The sequence below is a fragment of the Lynx canadensis genome, chromosome D4 (genome assembly GCF_007474595.2).
Source record: "Lynx canadensis isolate LIC74 chromosome D4, mLynCan4.pri.v2, whole genome shotgun sequence".
Lineage (NCBI taxonomy): Eukaryota > Metazoa > Chordata > Mammalia > Carnivora > Felidae > Lynx > Lynx canadensis.
In genome coordinates, this window is record NC_044315.2 from 19190921 (window position 1) to 19208916 (window position 17996).

Below are 17996 nucleotides of genomic sequence, written 5' to 3' on the forward strand. Positions count from 1 at the left end.
GCAGGCTGGAAGTAAGGGGCATGATATAGTCACAGTGCTAAAAGGAATAAAAAAAACCCTACAACCAAGAATACTCTAACCAGTGAAGTTATCATGCAGAATTGAAGGAGAGATACTGATTTTCCCAGATGAACAAAAGGTAAAGGAATTCACTACTAAAATGGCCTTACGAGAAATGTTAAAGAGATTTAGGTGAAAAAGGCTATAATTAGAAGAAAATTATGAATAAAAAGATATAAAATGAGAGAATATTTACATAAAATGTGGAGGGGGAAGTAAAAAAGTTCTCTTAGAATGTGTTCAAACTTCAACGACTGTCACCTTGACACAGACTGCTATATACTTAAGGTGTTATATGAATCCTGTAACTGCAAGCCCAAAGCCTATAATATAGATACACAAAAAATAAAAAGAAAGCCAAGCATAACACTACAGAGAGTCATCACAAGAGAGCAAGAGCAGAAGAAAGGAACAGAGAAGAATTACAAAAACAACCAAACAAAACAATTAACAAAATGGCAATAAGTACCTACCTATCAACAATTATTTTAAATATAAATGGTCTAAATTCTCCATCAAAAGACATAGGGTGGCAGAACGGAGAAAAAAAACCCACGACCCCTCTAAATGCTGCCTACAAGAGACTCACATCAGACCTAAAGACACAGACTGAACGTGAACGGCTAAAGATACTCCATACAAATGAAAGTTAAAAAAAAAAAAAAAGCTAGAGTACCAATACATATATCAGATAAAAAATACATTTTAAAACAAAGGCTGTAACAAGAGACAGAGAGCATTATATAATAATAAAGGGGTTAACCCATCAAGAGGATAAAAAAAATTGTAAATATTTATGCACCCAACACTGGAGCACCTAAATACAGAAAGCAAATATTAATGACATAAAGAGAGAAACTGACAGTAATAAAATGATACTAAGGGACTCTGAAACCCATGTACATCAATGAATACACAATCCAGGCAGAAAATCAATAAGGAGACCATGTCTTTGAATGACATATTAGACCAGACATAGAAATTCTATCCAAAACCAACAAAATGTGCATGGGACATTCTTCAGGAGACAAGTCTCAATAAATTTAAGAAGATTAGAATCATATCATGAATCTTTTCTGACCAGAATGGTATGAAACTAGAAATCAATAGTAAGAAAAAAACTGGAAAAAACATAAACACACAGAGGCTAAACAACATGGTACTAAACAACCCATGGGCCAACAAAGAAATCCAAGAGCAAATTAAAAAATACATGGAGACAAATGAAAATGAAAACACAAAGTTCCAAAATCTTTGATATGCAGTAGTTCTAAGAGTGAAATTTATAATGATACAGACATACCTCAAGAAACAAAAATCTCAAACAATCTGACATTATACCTATAGGAACTAGAAAAAGAACAAAAAAGCCTGAGATTAGAAGGAAGGACATAATAAACATCAGATCAGAAATAAATGAAATAGAGACTAAAAAAATAAAATTGATAAACCTTTAGTCAAACTCATCTAGGAACAAAGAGAAGTAACAACCAACCACAGAAATACAAAGGAATGTAAGAGACTACTACAAAAAATTATATATCAATAAACTGGACAATCTAGAATAGATAAATTTTTAAAAACAATCTTCCAAAACTGAATCAGGATGAAATAGAAAATCTGAACAGATCAATTGCTAGTAACAGAATGGAACTGGTAATCAAATAAGTCCCAACAAACAGAAGTCCAGGTGGTTTCACAGGTGAATTCCACCAAACATTTAAAAAAGAATTAGTATCTATTCTGAATTGGCTATATCCATCTATTACAAAAATCAGAGAGGAAGGAAAGCTTCCAGATACATTCTACAAGGTCAGCATTACCCTCCTACCCAAACCAGTCACAGACACTACAAAAACAAAAAACAAACCCAAAAAACCCTACAGGCCAATCTCTCTGATGAACTTAAATGCAACAATCAGCAAAATATTAGCGAACCACTTTGAATAATACACTAAAAGGATCATTCACCATGGTCACATGGGATTCATTCCAGGGATCCAAAGGTGGTTCAATATTCACAATCAATGTGATACATCCCATTAACAAAATGAAAGATAAAAACTATATGATCATCTCAAGAGATGCATCAAAAGCATTTGACAAAATTCAACATCTGTTCATGATGAAAATCCTCAACAAAGTTACCTTAGAGGGAACATAACCTCGAGATAATAAAGGCCACATAAGAAAAACCCACAGCTAGTGTCATACTCAATAGGGAAAAACATTTTCCCAAAGATCGGGATGTCCACTCTCACTACTTTCATTCAATACAGTACTCCCAGTACTAGACACAGTAATCAGACAAGAAAAAAGAATAAAAGGCATGCAAACTGGTAAGGAAGAAGTTAAACCATCACTATGTGTACACTGCATTTTTTAATAAAACCTTTATTGTTTTCATTTTTAGAGAGAGCAAGAGTATATGCATGGGAGAGGGACAGGGGGAGAGAGAGAATCCCAAGCTCGGATTCTCAGGACTCAGGGCTCGATCCCACGACCCTGGGATCACGATTTGTGCTAAAACAAGAGTCAGTTGCTCAACCAGGTGCTCCTATACACTGTATTTCTTTACAGAGAAAACCCCAAAGACTTTACAAAAAACTACTAGAAGTCATAAGTAAAGTTTCAGGATACGAAATTAATACACAAAAGTTAGTTGTGTTTCTATACACTAATGATGTAGTAGCAGAAAGTGAAATGAAGAAAACAATCCTATTGACAGTTGAGCCCCAAATAAGAAAATACCCAGGAATAAACTGAACCAAGAAGGTGAAAGATCTGTACTCTGAAAACTATAAAACTGATGAAACAAACTGAAGATAACACAAACAAATGAAAAATTTTCCATGCCTATGGATTGGAAAAATTAGTATCATTAAAACGTCCATACTACCCAGAGCAATCGACAGATTCCAGAAAATCCCTATCATAATACCAAGAGCATTTTTCACAGATATAGTACAACCAATCCTAAAATTTGTATGGAACCACAAAAGACCCTGAATAGCCAAAGCAATCATGAGGAACAAGAACAAAGCTGGAGATATCACAATCCCAAATTTCAAGATCTACTACAAAACTGTAGTAATCACGGGGCGCCCAGGTGGCTCAGTCGGTTGAGCTTCCGACTTCGGCTCAGGTCACGATCTCACCGTCTGTGAGTTCGAGCCCCGCGTCAGGCTCTGTGCTGACAGCTCAGAGACTGGAGCCTGCTTCTGATTCTGTGTCTCCCTCTCTCTCTAACCCTCCCCCGCTCATGCTCTGTCTCTCTCTGTCTCAAAAATAAAATAAAACACTAAAAAAAAAATTAAAAAAAAATGTAGTAATCACAACACTATGGTACTAGCACAAAATCATATACATAGATCAATGGAATGGAGAGCCCAGAAATAAACCCATGCTTATATGATCAATTATTCTATGATGGAGGGGGCAAGAATACACAATGTGGAGAAGACAGTCTCTTTAATGAACGGTGCTGGGAAAATTGGACAGCTACATGAAAAATAATGAAACTGGACCACTTTCTTCCATCACATACAAAAATAAACTCAAAATGGATTGAAGACCTAAATGTGAGACCTAAAACCATAAAACAAATGATACGTTTGATAAGGGTTGAATATCCAAAATATATAAAGAACTTACACAACTCAACACTAACAACACAGTTAATCTGATTAAAAGTGGACAGAGGACCCAAATAGACATTTTTCCAACAGGTACATAAAAATTAAAACCACACCGAGATATCACCTCACACTAGTCACAATGGGTAAAATAAAAACCCAAGGAACAAGTGTTGGCGAAGATGTGGAGAAAAAGAAACCCTTGTGCTCTGTTGGTGGGAATACAGACTGGTGTAACCACTGTGGAAAACAGTATGGAAACTCCTCAAAAAAATTAAAAATAGAATTACCATATGATCCGTAATCCTGGCAAAAGTGAAAACAATGTGAAGACACACATGCACACCTATGTTTATAGTAGTGTTGTTTACAATAGCCAAGATACAGAAGGAATGTAAGTGTCCATCAATAGACAAATGGATAAGGGAGATGTGTGTGTGTGTGTGTGTGTGTGCGCGCGCACACACACACACACACACACACACACAGAGGAATACTATGCAGCCATAATAAAAGATGAGACAGTGCCATTGAGACAACATGGACGGACCTAGAGAGTATAATGCTAAGTGATGTAAGTCAGAGAGAGACAAATAGTATATGATTTAACTTGTATGGAATCTAAAAAACAAAACAAATGAATAAACAAAAGGGAGAAACAGACCCATAAATACTAACAACTGGTGGCTGCCAGAGAGCAGGCAGATGGGGGAGGTGGGGAAAATGACAAAAGGGGGGTTGGGAGATTCAGGCTTCTAGCTGTGGAATGAGGTCCAGGGATCACAGGCGCAGCAAAGGGAACACAGTCAATGGTAGGGAAATACAGTCACCAATGCTGTATGGGGACAGATGGCAGTCACACTTGTGAGCACAGCACAACATACAGACTTGTCCAATCACTATGTTGTACACCTGAAACTAATGTGACGTTATGTGTCAACTATACTTCAATTAAAAGAGGGCCAGAGAGTAAATATTTTAGGTTTTGTGGACGAGTCTGTCACAGCTACTCAATTCTGCTGTTAAAAGCATAAAAACTGTGTGTAAATGAACAGGGTGTGGCTGTTTCAATAAAACTTTCTTTATAAAAACAGGTGGCAGGCCACAGTTTGCCACTCTTCATCTAGACTGCAGTATGTATGGGGAGATGTGTGTGTATCCTGTCATAAAAGCTCTTTCGGGTGGTGGCTGTGACTCTTTGACTTGTTTCAGAGTGGCTTGGTGTGGATGCATTTTGTTACCGGTCAACAACTATTTCTCGGAATGGCTGGGTGTCCTATCTAGTCATTGATGATTTCACACTCTAGCTGGGTAGGCAAGATCTGTTTATAAGGAGTGCTTGTAAGTAAGGAAATAATGCAAAGCCATTGGGGTACTGATGTGGGTGTTATGGATTCTAAGCACTACAGGAAGAGTTCAAGGGGTCGGTGCCATCCCGAAGGATGATAGGATTGCATCAGGCCATGCAGCACCTTCCCCCCTCCCCCAAATAAATATTTGCTAACACTCGCCATGTGTCCGGAATCATGCTAAAAATGTCGTACATATGTTATCTCTGTTAGAGCCTGTAAGACGACTGCATGAGTTTGGTCCTACCGTTCAGAGAAATTAAGTGACTTCATCATGGTTCTAGCAATACGAGGTGTCAAAACTTGGATGCCAACCTGGGTAGAGTGATTTCAGAGCATGGGTTCTTGTCACAAAACTGTGTTCTCTTTCCATAGAGAGGTAAGAGCCAGCTGTTGCCGAAAGAAAGAGCCAACTGTAATGACTGATACATGATTGGTCAAAACTGTGGGGCTGTTCCCTCTTCTGAGACACTTATTTCAAAACATGTAAGTTGCTTTCTTTGGCTATAACTTTCAGCATTGTCAGGGAATTGAAACATTTCAGGTGGTTATGGGGCAAGGCCAACAATAATTTGTACTTCGTCAATCACACATGCACAAGGCAGCAACAGTAAGCTGCTGCATGAGCTCTTGCATTGCTTGGGGGGCAAGACGGATCCCCAGCTACTGGGCTGGCTGAAGAGCACTGACTTACCATCATATTCTGGGAAGTAGTCAACTAGGTGGGAATACATAATTTTCTCCTCTAGAAGATCTTTCTTGTTTAAGAATAGAATAACCGAGGAGTTCTGGAACCAGGGATATGTGATAATTGTTCTAAAGAGTGCTTTGCTTTCCTCCATTCGGTTCTGAAAAAAAAAAAAAAAAACCATCAGAAAAACAAGGCATGAATTATGTGATTACTCAATCTGTGAAGTGTTTGTTTTGGAAGTCCAACACATCTTCTGTACGCATTCAACTCTTGTAGCCTAGGGCTGGACTGTAGTTGCTGTTATCAGGATTTACATGCAAAAGGTTCATGCCTTGCGTTGGCTCCTTTATTAAGTAAACTCTCAGGTTGACCAGCAGGTGACCAGCTCTTCCTCCCACAGACACACTCACCTCTAAGTCATCCCCCCCCCCCCAGGTCACAGACAAAGGCAGATTCGGGAGGTCCTCCTTTCTCTGGGGATATAAAAGCCTTGGTGTATGAGAACACGTCTTCCTGGACACACAGGTGATTCTTTCCAGCCCCCTGATTTAGTGCTACGTGTGATGACCGAGTTTCTGGCAATGAAGACACCTGCCTGAGGTTGAGCCTCCTCCCTCCACTGCTCACAGGGGTGGGTGCCTGGTGGTTTAAGCCAAAACATCCTATTCCCATGGCAGCCAGCTTGGTTCAGGCCCACATCACTTGGAACTACTTGTCTCTGCTTTATGGTCATGAATTTACCTAAGCAGTTCAACGGGTCCCATCAACCCCAGGACTTTTTCTGGGAGCTCTGGAAGAGAGCGCCTTGATTTCATGGATGATGACTCAGGTAGCCTCAGGAATTTCGAGCAACTGTCTTGAAACAGAAAAAGAAACCAGGTCCTGCTCACCTGGTTTTAACTCCTTGGTCAAACCATGCCTGAACTTGGTTCTGCCTCTGGATTTTCAGTAACATCAGCCAATTAGTATCCTTTGGTTTTTAAGCTAGTTCAAGCTGTGTTTTTTTGGTATATAAAATACTTCCAGTTGATATATCTGGATATACCACCCTCCCAAATTTCTAAAAGGAGATGAATGAACAAATATTTCAGGGCTGACCATGAAGACTAGGAGTTCAAGCTGTTAGTATTTTCTCCTCAGAGTCTGCCTTCCTGACGTAGAAGGTTCCCTAAGTTTCCGAGCGCAGGGTTACAAAGGCCAAGCACACTCTTCTGCATAACCCTTTGACTGTAGTTCCAGGAAATCTCCAGGAAACCCGGCTCACCAAGGAAAATTTTCTAGATCCTGAATATGTCTTGCTCTTTCCTTCTGTCAAGTGCACCATTTCAAATCAAGTTGGAAAGACATGCTTTGCCAAAACAGATCTTTACCAACTCTTGTAAACCCCACGATCGCCAATTTCTTCAACCTTTAAACTTCATGCCTATTGAAATATTTAAATACTGATGCACCACGGGTCTGATACAATGAAAGATGACTTCATGGCTCAAAGGGCAATGTTTATTTCACTACATACATTTCCCTTTTATATAAATTACATACATGTTTTCTAAAAATAGTATTTTTCTATCTATATGCCTTTTACTGATTACCATCACCAGTGGTAAAATTTAAAACCCTGGGAACAGTATTTACTGAGAAATGGTATCTCAGAGCCTGGGATTTTATAGGCTGAAAATTTCAGTACTGATGAGTAGCAAAGGTCCTAATAAGAACTAAAAGAATTTTTTAAAAACCTAAAGAAGATTAATTAAATAGTGACACCTGTGATGCAAGAGTTACCTTTTGTTTTTTCCTTAGAGCTAGAGAAAATCTAGAAAGGCATACTGTGGTCCTTACAGAAGCCCTGTTTTCAAGGTGGGTATGTGCACACTGGCATCAACCAGTGAGTCTCCATTAGAAATAGTTCTTATAGTTAGCATTCTCTAGGAGGGAGGGGATGGAATCCCCAGGGACAGGCTCTCTTTGGGCCATTCTGGTTGGAATCCTTCAAAGGCAAGGGGCTAGATGCTTTGAGAAGACAGGAAAAGGGAGGAGCGGTCCAGGGATCTAAGAGTTTCAAGACTGAACTGGCTGGAGCTCCCAGGCTCTGGGCGGAGTCTGCTGGGACGGGACCCTGCACCAGCCTGCAGGATAGCGGCCAGGATAGTGGACCCAGCCCAGCGCCGAGTTCCAGAGATGCCTTGCCTAGATGGTCGTTCCTGTGTCCGGTGCAGCCGCACTCCGGGCCACTCTGGAAGCAGGGCCACTGATCGGGCTGCTTCCCTGAAGCTTTGCCTGTGCGTGCAGCTGGGGGCTGCTCTTTGCTACTTGGCTGGAGCTTCGGATTCAGGGAAAAGCTGCAGACCAACCAAGTGGGCAGCTGACCAGCAGCGTCAGTAACACTGTACCTTTGACTCGGGTCTACAAACTCCATCTCAGCACAGGCCCCGGGAATCTGTGTTAACTCAGCCTCTGTGTGCAGGCTCAGCTTTGCGAAGCATGGGGCTGCAGAAAGCGCCTTCACCTTGATGTATGTTACTAACAACCAGGGGACCCTGTTCAAACGTGGATTCTGGGGGCGCCTTTGTGGCTCGGTCCATTAAGCACTGGACGTCGGCTCAGGCCCTGATCTCACGGTTCGTGAGATTGAGCCCCATGTTGGGCTCTGCGCTGACAACGCTGAGCCTGCTTGGGATTCTCGCTCTCTGCTCCTCCCCCACTGGCACTTTCTCTCTCTCAAAATAAATAAACTTAAAAACAAACGTGGATTCTGATTCAGCACAGGGTGAGGCCTGAGGTTTTGCGTTTGCAACAAGCTGCCAGGGGAGGCTGCTGGGATATGCACAGCACGCTGCTGGGGCTGCAAGGTGCAGAGGGCTTACAGGTTCTGGTGCTGCAGGACAGCACCAGATTCCATTCTTGCAGCGAGAAGGGCAAGTCCTGTGATGAAAACCTAACCACGCCACCTTCATTCTTTTTATTCTTCCCAGTTAAGATCCGGACTTCATGCAGTAAGTTGCTTTTCGTTCCATGGTGAAAATTCCTTATCTTCCCCCCTCCTCCGTGCCATGGGGGTGGGGGGGGGGTCGAGGGGGTGGATATCTACAAATCTACACATCAAAGCCCCTGGACTAAATCCTAAATGAACTAAACGAGATTTGCATACATCCATGCTTCACAAGGCAGTGGAACCTGCAGAAGATGAGGCCTCACCCACTTCGTTCTGTGAGCTGCAATCTGGGAGGGGACAGTGTGGGCCAGGAGGCTCGGTGGCACTAACTTTTTAGTGATTTGCCCGGGCCTGGGGTTGCAAGGAGGAGAACAAACCAGCAACGTGGGAGGCCTGGGCAAGGCCGACGGGGAGAAACAGTGCGGTTTTGTTCACCTCTATAGACGGGTTCAAAGGCAGTCTTGGGGGAGGTACACGTCACACTCCCCTGCTCTTGGGGTCTTAACCAGCTGAGTCAAAAGGGACACTAGTAAAGGTTTTACTGTTCCAAACACGGGGCTCCTTGCTAACGGGGTGGGCCTGGCCTAGGCCTAAGACCGAAAAAGACTCTGGACTTCTGGTCACCCCCACCCACTACTCCAAAGCTGAAAGCAAGTGTCCTTCCCAGTGAAGTGTAACCTGATGCAGGTGACAAAGCTGGAATGCAGGGAGCAAAGAGCGATGGGCCCGCCAGGTCCTGCCTGGTCTCTGCAGCCCCACGGGGATGGGAAGAGACACCTGGGGACAGGCAATGAGTGCGCTCGGTGGCCGGTTGGTCTCTGTGCAGTCACCCTGACCAAAGTAAGTGTGGCCCAGACCACACTTGATATAGCGTCAAAGCGTTTCTCCAAAATTCAGATATCGGAACCCTAACCCCTGATGTGACGGTTTTAGGAGGTGGAGCCTTTTGGAGTTGATTAGGTCACGAGAACTGAACTCTCGAGAATGCAATCAATGCCCTCGGAAAAGTAAAATCCTCACCCCTAATGCGATGATGTTGGATGTGGGGCCAACAGGAGGTGAGTGGGATCAGTGCCCCTATAAGAGAGATGCTGGGGAGCTCCCTCACCCCTCTTGCCCTGTGAGGACACAGGGAGAAGACAGTCCTCTGTTAACCAGGGAGCAGGCCCTCACCAGACACCACAACTGCTCTCGCTTTGATCTTGGACCTCCCGGGCTCCGGGACTGATATAAACGGTGGTTGTTTATAAGCCATCCACCTGTGGTGTTTTGTTACAGGAGCCCAAAAGAGCTAAGACAATGCCGATTGGGTGAGTTACTATTTCCCCCTCCCTGCCCCCTCCGGGCTGGCACCCATCCAGGGGCGGAGTCTTAAACTGAAAAGCACTCACCCCTACCTGGGGCCCTGGGAGGAGGGGCTACCGGATCCCCTCTTTGTAATCACAGGCAGAAAAGTGTGACTGCTGAGTGTCTTCTCTGCAAGATCATCCGAAAAATCCCTGTTCAAACCACCAGCCAGGGGTCTTACACGCCCAATCTTCAGTACTTCCAACCGATCCTCGAGAACCCCAATCTCCAGAAAATGCTGTTTTACGCGACCCCCCCTATTAACACAGGACTAACGCTGCCTCCAGGGAAAGGCCCTGAGGTCCTCATTCCGGCATTCACCACTTAGCACAGCCTGACCCTGCTGCTCATCTTCTGTCTGAACTGCTACGCGAGTCCTCTTCTCCACAAAAATGGGCTCCATGTCACAGCGGTCACACAAGGGTGGCTGACCTGTAGCTGGTAATGCAGTCCTCACCGGTAATCCTTCAAGGCCCAGATCAACAGGACTTCCCCCAAGAAATCCTTCCTGAGCTCCCCTGCCCCCTTGGATTGGCCTGCCACCCTCACCCCTGCACACACAATTCCTGGACACACACAGCATTTGCTAGAAGCTGGGAATGAAGGGGTGCTGGAGGGTGTACAAAGAGAGGAGGGATGGTGCGTGCGTGCTTACAGGTCCACGGGATGGGCCCGGAAGAGTGGTAAACGCAAGAGGTTAGGGTCACACGAGAAGGAAAGGTCTGGAGGAGCAAGACTTAAAAGCAAAGGCAGTTTTGAGTGGAATCTAGATGAAGGAGAGATTACTAGGAGGAAAGGGGAACAAAAGCAAAGCCCAGGAGAATTTGAACCCACCACCCTTGGAGAAGAGATTTGTGGGATTTCTGTAGGGAATACTTCACCAGAGCTTCCGATCTCTGTAACTTGGGCATGAAGAAGATTCTCCTCCTTGAGAATGTGAAAAATGTGTCCTCCTTGTTTGTATCTTAGGGTGGGGGCTGGGACGTTCCAAACACGCCAAGTTCTGTGAAGGACACGCGTGCCTGAGCCTCTGTCGCTCCTACAACAACCTGCTGGGTCTGCAGTCCTGCTTGTTTTCTGTGTTGGCAGGCAGTAAAGTCCAACGGGAAACACCAGCAGACAACTTAAGTGCAGCTTACCGAGATGCAGTTATTTGCCTGGAGGTAGGAATCACTGATTTCCTTCTGGCTCAAGGACAAACCTCCCTCCCACTGAGGAAAAGGCCGGATCCAGGGGATGCGGCCCAAGAACCCAACTGGAAGCTGGCTTTCTTCGGGCTATGACCTGGCCCAAATCTCTGCATGAACAACTACCAGTGGGCCTGAAGTGACACGATTTCACATCTGTAGCCTTTGCGGTCCTGCTGCCCATGGAGAGCGGACGTTCTCTCAGTGGGCTATTGCTCTCCTCGCTTCCCCTCTACCCAGCTGGCATCTCCCTTTGGCAAAAGTCAGCATCACACCAGAGGCCTGAACGCCCATTTCTAGAACGTCTGCAACTCCTGATTACTTGGCCAACACATCCATCTTCTTCCCACAAGATTCACTTATGTTTAAGACCCTTAACTCTTGCCCATGATACAAGCCATCCACCCGCCTGCCTCTCCCTGCTGGTAGTTTTCCCTCTTACCGATGGGTTGATAAACCACATTGATTTATATTCCCCATACAATCTAGAACGCAGACTTTAAACGCAAAACTAAATCACTGAAGACGTAAACCTGCAGACTGTCGAATTGCCACTGAGGGATGCTAGTCACCCATCAGTTCTCTCACCTGGCTCCCGAGGTTCCGTGTACCCTGCAGAAATGGGGATGAACTCTCCAGGGCCCAGAGGAGCCCTTTGGTATCAGAGGTACAGACGATCTGAGTGATCCACAAACACACTAATAAACGCCAGAAACTGGTCAGGTGACTATGATTCTGTGTTCATAACTTGTGTGCCCACTTCTGTGGTCCTTGAGCTTTCTGTGAAAAAGGCCAAAGCCAGACGCTCGGCTTACAGGAGTGAGGCACAGATCTACAGAGCATGAAGATGTCTGCAATGTAACTGATTGTTCAGCTAAGGAGGGGGCAGGGGCCACACATTTATCGTGCTTCACAATATTTTTAAACCCGGATGTGCAGAGTTACAGGTCCAGACATCTGCTGGCCACACACCTACACTCCACTGTCATGCCCAGGAGCTCACGGGGCTTCTTTCCGTCTACTGGCACATGTTGGGACATGTGGAGCCCAGGGACCCTACCCTGGGGACCTTCTGACTGGCACCGTTTCTGCTTCTGAAATTGATCCGGAAAGGAGATTGTCACAATGTAGGACTTTATGCTTCAGGAATTCATACAACACTACGTTTTAAATATGGTTCTTCACTTTGAATTGCTCTGACGAGCGTCACTGTTTCTTCTCAGATGTAACTCATTTGAGAGTAAATTAGCCTTATTAAAGGTCACTATTTTAAACAAAACTAGTTTTAACACGATCCACGATAACGTAAAATGTGAATTAAAACAATCATTTGGAGCTTATCAAATATTGCACCCCCCCCTTTTTTTAAACAATGAATACTCTGAAAGATTAACGTCTTTAACAAGGAATTAGGAAATGTTCTGTCAGGTATTTCATTGATACATGTCAACTGGGTGTATACATGCAACAACTCAAAAGACAGGGACTCCAAAGCCTTATGAAAAAACATCTGCAAGCTGGTCCTCTGCATATTTCTTTCCTCCCTCGGTGACTGAGGAAAAAGCTTGGTAGTTTGACTTTGTACCTGCAGCAGGATCATGTTGTTAGGTGTCCTATCTGATGTCAGTGCCACGAGAATTCAAAACACATTCTGTGCCAAGCTCCTGTTGTGGGGTGGGGGGTGAGGAGGGAAGGGCCAGAGCTGTGGGCTGGAGACCTCAGTTTGAAACATGGCTCTGCCTCCAATACTGGTATGACCTTGGACAACTGACTGGACCTCAGTTTCCTTATTATCTCTCAACGTTTGAGAGGACAGAAGGAGACAATGCGTGCCAAGTGCTTAGCCGTGACCCTGGCACACAACAGCTTGCAACGACGGCCACTATCAGAGACGGCAAAATTGCTACATAGGAACCTCTTGGGAAGGCGATTCGCTTACCTCAAATCCTTGGTCAAACTGTAAATCCACTGAAATCTTTCTATTCCCTGGAATTGCACGAAGTTATTCTAACCATGCTTTCAAATCCAGAAAAATGTGGTTTATAAGAAACTGAAAAATCATTCAGGTTTCTGCCAACTGCTCACTTAGAGAACGTTTCTTCCTAACACTGTCCATACGTTAAAGGGGGAGTATCTTCAAAATGTTGAAAAATGTTCAATACCCTCAACCCCACCGCAAACCAAGAAAATGGATACAACATATAAACAGAACAGTTGGAATGACAAATAATTAAAGTCAGCGCCTGGCCTTCCTACTTCTGCTATCTAAATCAGATGACAGGAATAGAAATAATAAGGATACTAAGCACAGCCGGACAGATGTAACTTCCTCCATAATTTTCTTAGTCTTTGCAAATCTTTGCAAGTGATTATTTGAGATCCACTTCTGGCATACTCTCCGGGCTGGAAGACAGATCCTGAAGGTTTTAATATTGTAATTTGTGCCTGTGAGTCAAAGTAGTCTACCGCACAGGATGTTTAGAGAAGCAAAGAAAGAGAGTGCATTTGCTTGGTACCTCCTGGGCTGAGGTTTCCAGGTGATTAGATGGAGCTTGTGAATGAAGTGAAGTGATGGAAACCAGAGTGGGTGAAAGAGAGGGCAGAAAGAGACTCTGGAGGGAACGGTCAAGAGGCAGTCACACTCTCAGACTAAAGAGAACGCAGGGCCTCAACGTGGGCAAAAGCAAACACGACAAATGTTTAACCCCTCTGATGTGGAAGCCCATGGTCCTAGACACTGAGAGAAGATAAGAAAGTTCATCTAGTGACCAAGTAGCAAAGACTATTCCTTGCAAAGAATATTTTACAGCACGTTGATCTTTCTACTTATAACTACACTATGTTCCATTACCCTACTAATTTTATGCTTATGTGCCAGTGAGCCAATGTCTATCCTTGATTTATACACATAAATCCCTTCTCTTGTAATACCCCTCACTGACTGACAATTTCAATATTTAATGCCTTGAGTATTCACGTCATTGACTTTTCAATTCATTGACCTTCCTCCTATCTTTCTTGTACTCCATCCACACGCAATAGCCTGTGTTACTGTCTTGGGGTGGTTCCACGAGCAGGTCAGGAGAGATCACCAACTCCTTGCTCTCTGACATGATATCTCATGGCCAAAAGCAGCTGTCCTCCCATGCTTCTTAAAAATTGCTCTATTATACCACAAACTTACATCACACAGGCTGTCACTTTCATTGTGACTCCTTGCCCCCTAAGTATCGAGGCACCAGATAATCTCCCTTAGCTGGTTCGTTGGGCATTTCTTCTGGCTTAAATCTCATGAAGATAAGTAACTCCCACATTTCAAACTTGCTTAATCTGATGACTGTCATTTCTTTGTTTTCACTAGAGCTAACTGGAAAAGACTTACAAATTTTTGCATAATTAAGATACAGATTTACTTGCAGAGTATAGACAGAACAATAACTTATTCAGCATTCCAACTTATCATTAACTCCTTGGGTTATGTCCCCATTCACATAAAATATTTCAGCAACAACCAACTTGGTGGCCATGCACTGGGGCAGCCATCGAAAGAGCCCAGGCAACAACCAGACAGACCTACAGAATGTGGCTGACACTTGAGTGGCTGGACTCTAACCCTGCACCCTCGTGGATCCATCAGCACATGTCAAGAATCCAGAGGCACAACCCGACTGAATGAGCCTATGTTCACACTTCATCAAGGTCATTGTGTGTGTAGAAACAGCTCATTTACTGAAGGTCCACTTGATACTTCTTTGCTAGATTTAGCCGGAACCAGATACAAACTGAAAATGGAAACCAAGAAGAAAATACAGATGATTTCCAGAGACACTAATGATTCTTCTTTTCTTTGTGCATCACTGGTAAGACACAGTGAGTGTTTCATGTTGGCTCCAGAGCACAGGTTAAGACCAAAAGACTCCATTTGTAACCCACTTGTGTGGAACTGTGAAGCACGGCAGAGGAAATGCTGGTAAAGGAATTCTGAATTATGGGTGTGTGCAAACTTTTCCAAGACTGAATACCAATTCCACGGTGCCCCATTCCCTAAGGACCTAAGTTTCTGAAATTCTGATCTGACCTGAATGTCAACAGCAGCAACAGAAATCACTCTAGAGAGAAAATTTTAGTTGGCTTTCCCCAAGCTATCCTTGTACTTATTTTCCACACTTAAAAAAATTTTTTTTAAATGTTTATTCATTTTCGAGAGACAGAGTGTGAGTGGGGGAGGCGAAGAGAGAGAGGGAGACACAGAATCCGAAGCAGGTTCTGGGCTCTGAGGTGTCAGAGCCTGAAGCAGGGCTTGAACCCATGAACTGTAAGATCATGACCTGAGCCAAAGTTGGACGCTTAACCGACCAAGCCCCCCAGGTGCCCCCATTTTCAATACTTAAAAAAAAGTATTTAAAATAAGGCCAGTGATTTATTTTCCATTATAAAATTAATATGGTCATGGCAGAAAATTAAAAAACTAAAAGAACAGGAAAAAGGAAGAAATTCCTTGGTTGAAATGCCCACCGAAAACTATTATTTTTTTTTCTTCTACTTTTAACTTTTTCCAGTCTTTGAACTATGCAGCTTTAGGGGTTATTTTGTATCAGTGCTGTCTAAACGAACTTTCTGAGATAATGGAAGGTCATTTTTGGACCTGCACTATGCAATTTAGAAGCCACCACTGACATGTCGCCACTGAGCACTTGAAGGGTGGCTGATGCGATAGAGGACATAATTTTTAAATCTTATTTAAAAATTAGTCACGTGAGACCTGTGGCTACTATATTACACAGTGCAATTTTAAAGGACTATGATTAGGGACACCTGAGGACTCAGTCCCTCTCCTCTCTCTCTCCCTCTCTCCTTCAGTTAAGCGTCCTACTCTTGCTCTTAGCTCAGGTCCTGATCTCAGGGTCATGAGTTCAAGCCCCGTGTTGGGCTCCAGGCTGAGTGTGGAGCCTACTTAACAAACAAACAAGGGGCGCCTGGGTGGCTCAGGTCATGATCTCACGGTCCGTGAGTTCGAGCCCGGCGTCGGGCTCTGTGCTGACAGCTCGGAGCCTGGAGCCTGTTTTGGATTCTGTGTCTCCCTCTCTCTCTGACCCTCCCCCATTCATGCTCTGTCTCTCTCTGTCTCAAAAATAAACATTAAAAAGAAAAAAACAAATAACTGTGATTATTTTGTATATAAAATATAGCCTATATTTTGCTTTCAACATTATATCCTACACATTTTTCTGTGTTTTAAAATTCGTATTTAAATAGCTTCATAAAGTTACAGTGAGCTTTACCAAATCCCTACTGTAAAACACTCTGCTTGCACTAATATAAATAACATTATAATTTACAACTTTGTATACAGATTTTCATAGTGATAATTTTCTTTATTAACAGCATATCAAAGTACATTATAAAATTTGAGGTTCTTGGTGACAGATGATCAAATAGCTTTCTAGAGAGGGTGAATGAACTTAGGCACCCTGTCGTAGGGTGTGAATTCATTTTACTATTCCCTCTCAAGAAGAGAGTTCTATCCTTTCAAAATCTTTTGTGTCAAATTCCACATGGCATGAAAGGACACATCAAATGACAGGGTGAAAAAAATGACAACTCAATGTCTTGCTTTGAATTTCTTTGAATATCAGTGAGGTAGAACATTTTCCAGTAGATTTACTCACTGGAAGTATTTTCCCTTTTGGTGAATTGTCTGCTCACGTCTTTGCTAATGAAAACTGCTCGTTTTTTGCTCTGAATGTTTAGTTATGGGTTTGTATCAACCCTTTACATAATGAAGTTATTAACCATTTGAATTTTTCCCAATTTTTGTCACTTTGAATGTTGAGGGTCTCAAAGAGGTTTTCTGGAGCATGTTTGAAATCCGATTAAAATGCTTTGATATTTCTAACTTAATAAAACAGTTCTACTTTATTACAAATTCCCACCGGGTCTCTTTTCCTTAAGGCCAACTCGGTTTTCTGTGCTAGCCAGCTTGGCGAACTTAAGTCATAGCTCAACCCGAACTAGTCTTTTGCCAACTGTTCTAGAGGTGTCACAAAGAGCAAGGTGTGTCTGAATGTCAGCTTTTTTTGCGCTTGTCCACTTTCTGATTCTATAGTTGATGTGAATGGTAACTTGGCCAAACTGCTGGAGACGGTGGATAAAGAGAAACAGAAACAGGCTATGGGGATGCAGGGGTAAGAGACCGAAAAGGAAACCGGCTCAGATGATACAACTCAGCTTGGAAACCCTGAATAGCCTAAAAAGGTCTGAGGGAGATTTGACCCATCTACACAAATCAATTACATACACATCCGTACATCAGACTGAATCTGGGCAAAATTCCTGGTGTATCAGTCATGCCAGGAAAGTCTGTCTAGAGAAAACAGGGATAAAATAAAAGAATCTAAACCAATTTGGTAAAATATTTTCTTTAGTGCCTCAAAATGTTTTTATAGATGGGTCAGTTTGGCCCAGAAACATGTTGTTGCCTAATTCTTTGGCAAATACAACAGGGTGACATTGATGCTAAGAGAAGAATTTGGTTTGTCGTGTGACCTAAGAGATAAGCTCGAAGGACTTGTGCAGACTGCATTTTTGAGCCCTTCTCAATGGGGTACCGCTTGACCTGGCCTCTCTGTGATCACGTACACTCCGAAGTTTGTGTCACAACTCTTGGTCCCCACCCTTCAGATTCTCCTTCTACCCTTCAGAGAATGCAGGACTATGGCTAGAATTTCCACTGAGAGGGATTAGACAGTGGGTAAAAATGGAGAATTAAGATAGGGAATCAGAGTAAGTTTGGAA

At 43.3% G+C, this 17996-nt stretch overlaps 1 protein-coding gene across 2 annotated transcripts in view; it reads right to left on the reverse strand.

Annotated features, from left to right (window-relative positions):
* The window catches only part of LOC115499941 (guanine nucleotide-binding protein G(q) subunit alpha), a 316581-nt gene that overhangs the window by 12457 nt on the left and 286128 nt on the right, over positions 1-17996 (reverse strand). For both annotated transcript variants that reach the window (XM_030294228.1, XM_030294227.1), the window contains exon 6: positions 5739-5892. In XM_030294228.1, coding sequence (XP_030150088.1) covers positions 5739-5892 — 154 coding nt within the window. The remainder of the gene's footprint in view (positions 1-5738; positions 5893-17996) is intronic.